This window comes from Cyrtonyx montezumae, unplaced genomic scaffold, assembly GCF_038088225.1.
Source record: "Cyrtonyx montezumae isolate F1298 unplaced genomic scaffold, pur_monq_1.0 scaffold_13, whole genome shotgun sequence".
NCBI classification, from domain to species: Eukaryota; Metazoa; Chordata; class Aves; order Galliformes; family Odontophoridae; genus Cyrtonyx; species Cyrtonyx montezumae.
The window spans coordinates 29877603-29884540 of NW_027071859.1; the positions used below are offsets into that span (position 1 = coordinate 29877603).

The 6938-nt window shown below is 53.0% G+C and overlaps 1 protein-coding gene across 2 annotated transcripts; it reads right to left on the reverse strand.

Moving 5' to 3' along the window:
* Window positions 1-1542: 1542 nt before the first annotated feature.
* Window positions 1543-4785, reverse strand: HTR1B (5-hydroxytryptamine receptor 1B). 2 transcript variants are annotated; one of them, XM_065730928.1, is made up of 2 exons: window positions 3518-4785; window positions 1543-1708 (listed from the first exon to the last, which is right to left on the reverse strand). In XM_065730928.1, exon 1 carries the CDS (start codon window positions 4718-4720, stop codon window positions 3581-3583), a length of 1140 nt encoding a protein of 379 aa, XP_065587000.1. In that variant the 5' UTR covers window positions 4721-4785; the 3' UTR covers window positions 1543-1708; window positions 3518-3580. The 2 variants fall into 2 exon arrangements, with proteins under 2 accessions (XP_065587000.1, XP_065586999.1); XM_065730927.1 differs by lacking the exon at window positions 1543-1708 and adding an exon at window positions 2468-2914.
* Window positions 4786-6938: the final 2153 nt, after the last annotated feature.

A 6938-nucleotide genomic window follows, 5' to 3' on the forward strand; every position in this document is an offset into this window, starting at 1 on the left:
GACCAAAACACACTGGCTCAATCACCTTCGAGGTTTACCTGCAGCTAAGAGGTTCCTATGGCAAAATAACAGACAGAGCTCTCTGAGGCCCTTCTGCAGGAGATGGAGTGAGCTGAGAAAGCAACCTCTCCTGCTGGAAATTCCAGTTGCCAGGCACAGCGAGGAATAGAGAGGCAGGAGGACATCCTCAGATCACTAGAGCTCCGGAGAGAAACAAAGCATCACCACTGCTCCTTGAACAGATATGTGTTAAAACCTAACCAGTATCAGCTCTTCTAGTCACAAAGTAGTGAATAGCTCATGCAGGTCGCCCTTCCTATCTTCAAACAAGCTGGTGAATCTTTCCATCCTGGGACATTTTTCACATATTTGCATTGCCTGTACTGTGAAGTGTTTGTCCTACATTTCTTCCCTTTTGCTGTGAACGGATGCACATCCTCAGGCTTCCTATTTCCCTATGGGAAGGGCTTCCCGATCTGGATGAAACTGCTCAACCAGCGCAAGGCCTTCAGTCAGCACCTGTTCCAGCACACCTCCAGGGCCCATCCCTGACTTCAATCCCAATCAATGTCCCAACAGTGAGCATCAGTTTACCTGAAACAGCTGTTTGTGCAGAAAGTTCAGAGCCTTGGCACGAACTGGGAAGGAAAATGTCTTGATATCCAGCCTCACCTCTTCTCGTTAAACATCTCACATCACAAAAGGGAGCCAGGAGTTTCTGCTGTCAAGTTGAATAAGACATACTCCAACAGCACAAAGGACCAGAGGTCAATCCCCAAGCTCTGTGCTCTTCACATCATATAGCTATATAGCACTGACAAATAATTGCCTGTGGAAATGCTGAAAGTATCAGTTTTATGGTCTGATCTTCCACTTTTTTAGACAGATAAGAAACCTCTTGATTTCACTAACAATTTGAGGTAAGCCAAGTTTATTCTACTACTACAGCAATGGAAAATGACTAATTAGACAACGGGTTAAGAGTAGCATTGATAGATGCTATCTTTCTTCCCTTCTTCAGCGCACATATGCAAAAAAAAAAGTTTAAAAGCAATTTAAACATCTCAATAAATTAAACTTCTCTTTCAAAAGATTCCTCTAATGAGATTTATTGTTAATAACATAAGGTGTCACTTTCTAAAAGCCTATTATAGTAGCTCATTTTTACATATATATGCAATTTGGAGGCAAGTATTCTGGATTTCTTCAAATTACTGAAATCATTTACTTTCCATTACTTAAATTTATATCTTGTCGGTTTCTCTTGCCTATGTACACAACTCCCTCTTTACAATTAATGCACTTGCAGAGGCACAGGTTCCTTTTTACTGTTCAATTAGGTAAATAAACCATTATTACTTAAATGACTCTCTGAAGAATAATAGATAGTTAAAATCAGGTGAGATTCTTGCAGTATATAACAGCCCAATCTGGAATGCATACATATAGCTTTAAAAAAAAAACAAACATTGCATACAGTATCCACTAAATGCTAAGAAAAGTTTTGTTTACTTTTAATGGACTAAGAAAAATATGCCCAAAAAAACAACTAAAAATTAATTTTGGATTATATACAAATAAGAGTTTCATCTATCAGTACTGCTTAGGATGAAAGCAAATCTGCCTACTAAAGGTGTAACCAGATTGAAGCTCGCAATTTCAGCCTTCATCAGTTGCTTTCTTGAGTGACTCATCAAGTCAGCATTACCTAAAAAGTCAATATGGAGAAACCAGGTAAACCAATAAGTACCCCTTTTAGTCACACAATAGCTACCAAACACTCTTGAGAACACGGTAAAGCGTTTTATTGTTTATACTCATTTTCATTTACACAGAGGAGAAACAATCAATGCAGTTCTATCACAGCAGGTGGACCATACCCCGAAACTCTAACTGACTGCTGGATGTTTGCAGACCGGAGGTCTGAACAGAAAAAAAAAAAAAGGAAAAGAAAAACCCAAACAATAAGGGGGAAGTAGGGAGAGTAATTTCACTAAAATGAGTTAATTCATGATTTATGGGTATTTATTTTGCAGGTGATAAAGCTCTTCTGTGAGAGCAGACTGCTTCACCTCTTTACAAAATAGACATTAATAATGTAATTACTTAGAGTTCTAAATTTTGCAGTGGTTCATGCAGTAAGGGTGTGCAACTGAGACAAAATGGAAAACACAGCCACAACAGCAAACTGCTACTTCTACTCCCAGCTGGTTTATGGAAAAGGTCATTGGACTTCTTGTTTCCTGCTCTGGAGTTAGAGTAGAAGCAAGAAGCATTTATTTCATGAAGACAATTACAAGGACAGGCTATAGAGATGGGTGCAGTTGAACAGGTCTACAACTCGTTTCTACAATATTTGCATTCGCTATTGTTTGGAAATACAAACATAGCTTTTGCACACTGCCACTTCTCGCACACATTCAGATGAAGGAGTTGTGCACAGTTTCCTGTGATGCTCCTCTTTTTCTTTTAAAGCTCTGTTTTTGTATTGTATTTTCCCTCTCTAGGGCTCATAAGGAGTGAGCAACTCTTTCCACTGAAAGAAAGAAATTACAGGTGTGCAGAAGTACAGCTACACTACCAACACAGACAGAGACAACTGTGCTTTTGTGCACACCCCTACAACTGGCCGGAGAACAAATTAAGAAGTTAAGCCTGCAAAATAAATTGAGTTTACTCTCAAACTTTTTTCTTCAGTCCGGATGAATTATAGACCTTGATTCGAGGCTGCCCTCTTTTTTTGCAGCTGATCTGCGTGACTACTGGAACAGCATCTCTGCCAGAGTCATTACACTGAAATGCAGAGCTGAGCAGTTTGCTGGCAGTATGTACTGACGTTTTTGCAGCATCATGAGTCTGGCAACTGGGCTTGGGGAAGTTTCAAGCAGTGGGTCTTTACAATAGCAACTTGATTCTGCAGACAGAAAAGCAAGAGATTGGCAGAATTATTAAAGGATCCCAATAAAGGCAAAGCGCGTCTTCTGCAGAGCGCAGCAACGAGCGGGGCTGCGAGCTGGCAGCTCCCGGGAAGAGAAGCCAGAGCCGTAAAGAGGCTAGAAAGTAGGCTGAAGTTCGGAAGCACCCTCACCCTACTGCCTGTCCTACCTTCATCCCCTTCCTAAATAAGACACCCAACGAGGATGCTAAAGGGGCGGCCCGGGAGCTGGAGCCGGGCAGCGCCTGGGGCAGCCCCTCTCCCCGCCCAGCGCTGCCGCTCCCCGGGGCTCGGCAGCAGGCACCGTTTAGCGTTAATTAGCCTCAGCGCGGTCATTAGCATACGAATTGCCGGCAGATTGGCTTAATAGGTGGGATAAAGAGCAGATTGCCGTGAGTCACTCCCTGCCAGCCGAGGGACACGCTGCGAAATGTCAGGAGCGTGTAGCATCGCCGGGGCTGAACGGCAGCCGGGGAGGGAGACGGCCGGACCCCCACCCCCAGCAGCCGTGCCCGAGACGGGACGGAAACCGGTAGGCGAGGCCGTTCCCCTCTACCCCCATCCCCGACCCATCGCACCCACCTGTGGCATCGGGCACGGGCGTGCGAGGGGGCGGCCCCGGAGAACACATCGCATTCCAAATGTTCAGCTTGTGCAGCGGAAACGGATGAGTTTGTGGAAAGCTTGCTTGAAGTCTTCGTTAGACATGGTATAGATGATGGGGTTGATGAGGGAGTTGAGATATCCCAGCCACGTGAAAAAGTCAAAGATGGCCATGTGGAACCAGCAAGCATCCTTGCAAATAGGCAACACCAGGCTGATGATGAAAAAGGGCAGCCAACAGACGATGAAGGCTCCTAAAATAATCCCTAAAGTCTTTGTCGCTTTCCGCTCCCTAGCGGCCGTCAGCTTCTTCTTCTCCAGCAGGGCGTCCGACACCTTCACCTTCACCTGGTTCATGTACACGGGAGAACCCGTCTCGCTGGGGCCCTCGGGGGCCTTGGAGTTGATAGATGTGACGGAGGAGGACGACCCCGGGGAGTCCGTGATCAGCTGAGCCCGAGTCAGTCTTTTCCCCGCTTTCTTCGGCGTCTGCTTCAAAATCCTCGACCTGGCTTCCACGTAGATCCTCCCGTAGAGAGCTATCAGCAGCAGCGTGGGGAAGTAGAAGGCTCCCACCGTGGAGTACACGGTGTAGAGGACGTGGTCCGTGTTCACCACACAGTGAGAGACTTCCTCGGCCTTCGCCTGTCGCCAGAACAGCGGGGGGATGGAGATGCAGATGGAGAAGACCCACACCAGCGCGATCATGCCCGCTGCTCGCTTGGGAGTCCTTTTCGTGGAGTACTCGACGGCGTCGGTGATCGCCCAGTAGCGGTCCAGGGCGATGACACAGAGGTGCAGGATGGATGCCGTGCAACAGGTGATGTCCGAGGACAGCCAGATGTCGCAGACGACCTGGCCCAGCGTCCACCTGCCGGTCACAGTGTACAGGGTGCTGATGGGCATGACGAGGATGGAGACGAGGAGGTCGGTGACGGCCAGCGAGGCGATCAGGTAGTTGGCCGGCGTGTGGAGTTTCCTCGTCTGGTACACCGTGGCGATGACAAAGGCGTTGGACAGCACCGTGGCCAGGGTGACGAGCGCCAGGACGACGGCAAGCACGATCTTTCCGGAGAGGGGGGTGGCATCCTGGTAGATCCCTTCCTCGGCGCTGCAGTTTCGGCCGTGGTAAGAGTCGTTGGCGGGGAGCAGCGGCGCCGGGCAGGGGCTCGCCGGCTCCATCCCTCCGCTGCCGCCGCCCCCGCGGACGGCGGGGCTGGGCTCGGCACGGCTACCCCGGCAGGACCCCGTCGGCGCCGGGGGAGGGCTGCAGCATCCCCGCGCCGGCACCACCTCCCTTCTCCCTCCCGCCCGCCCTTCCGGGAGCGCGGAACCTCACTCCCCGCGGCCGAGGGCGCAGGGCGAAGCGGGGGCCGGGCGCGCCCGCCAGCTCATCGCCCCGCCGCCTCCCCGCACAACGCGCCGAGCCCCGGGCATAGGGGCTGCCGGGCTGCCCTTAGGCGCTGCCCCTCCGCCGGCCGCCCCGCTCCGCTTCTCGACGGGCGCGGCGGGAGCTCCGCATGCCCGCGGGCGGCGGCTTCACCCCGAGACGCGGGAGCGACGGCGCGGCTATGAGAGCGGCGGAGCCGCCCCGCCGGGTCCGGCCTTCACACGGAGCCCGCCGCCACGAGTTCGCAGTCGCCGCGGATGCGGGAGGAGGTGGAGAAAGAGGAGGAGGGTCTGCGGGAGGCAGGTGGGGAGCTCCCCTCCCACGGGGCCCCGCCGCCGGCCATGCTGTCGGGGCCCGACCTCGGCCCGGCGCCGACAGCCTTAGGCGGGGGCCGGTTTGAAGGAGCGCCGAGCAGCCGCCGCCCCTTATATAGCCCGCGGCGCGGCTCCGCCGGCACCGAACAACCCGTGCCGCTCCGAGGCGGGCTGCCCGCCTGCTCGAGGAGGAGGAGCCGCCGTCTCCTAGCACCTCCCTCCCCGCGGCCGACGGGGGGGCCCGGCCGGCGGGGCCCCGCGCACCGCCCTCCTGTCCGTCCGTCCGTCCATCCCTCCGCTTTGCAGGCGGCGGGAGGAGCCGGGCGTCGGTCCCCGGTGCGGTCGGGATGGGGGAACTTCCCCCCCCCGCGGCCCGACGGGGATGGGGCGACGCCGGCTGCCCGCGGAGCCCTCCCGGTGTGGCAACCCAGCGCTCCCCTGGCTCCGGCCTCCGCGCCTTTTTCTTTCTTTCTTGTTTTATTCATCAGTTCTCAGCGTGCCCCGCCCCGAACAGCCCCGCGGGATCCCCGAGGTGCAGGAAGGAGGGGAGGGCTGGGCGAGGTGCCCGCGTCCCCGGGCTCCCGCCGGCGTTGGCTCTGCAGCTGCGGGAAAGTTTCGCACGCGACGGGAGATGCGAGTCAGCATTGAGCCGGGTCAGGGCGATTCCCGAGCTCAGCGAAATGCTCCAGCTCTCCGGTACATTTATTTCCCTGAGATGCTACTGCAAATGTTCTAAAGAAAGGAGAGGGTTTGTGCCTGGAGCCACAGCTGTTTGCACCTGCACGCACTGCTGCTCGCCCCATCTCCCTGCGAGCACCCTACTGGCAATCTTTCATTAGGAGGGATGGGACACACTGAGGAAATGAGGGTGGGGGGAGGATGGTAAGAGGAGGATGGGGAGTACTGAAAAGGAGGTCCAAGAGAAGAAGCACTGAGCTGAGGGAACCACGAGACCCAGAGCCCTGCAGGGCTCGTCCTTCCCCTCCCCGCTGAAGCACTGGGCAGGGTGCCCCGATCTCAGGATGAGCTCAGCGCCCACACGTCCCCTGGGATCAGAAGGCAGGGAGTGAGCTTGGCACTGTGTGAAGTGGGTCCCAAATCAGATCCTGAGGCATTGTAAAAGCAGGAGAGAAAGGACTGCCTTGGATTCGTTACAGCGTGGTGGTCAAGGTGTGCCCAAGTTCACCAGGCTCATGGGAAGGTAAATCATCACTAACCCTTTCTGTTTTCCCAGCAGGACTTGGGGTAGGGTTTGGTCTGTCTTCATGTTTTTATCTTACTGTGCCTCCTTGTGCTCCACAGAGCCTGGTAATTGGTTGGAGCCTCTATGCTTTGCTGCACTGCAAATAATAATGTAGAGCTATCTACATGCTTCTGGTCTCTTTGTTGAGCTCAGACTTTATAATCCCGGTTTCTAATATTGTCTGCTGTTGCTTCCACTTCTGCTCAACATTTCTGTCTGAATTTAGTTGTGCTTAAGTTGGCAGCTGCCCTCTAGCCTCCGTAGCTTAGTATTTTTTTTTCCCAAAAAGGGCTGCAAACTCGAGGCTGATTTAAATTTAATACACATGGAATAACAAGATCAAAACCTGGTCCCTATGTTCAGCTTTGGAACTGCTGTCTCTTGTGGAAAGGCTGATCTGTTTTAACGATATAGACTCCAAGGGTCACTGCTTTCAGCTGTGCCATGTGTACA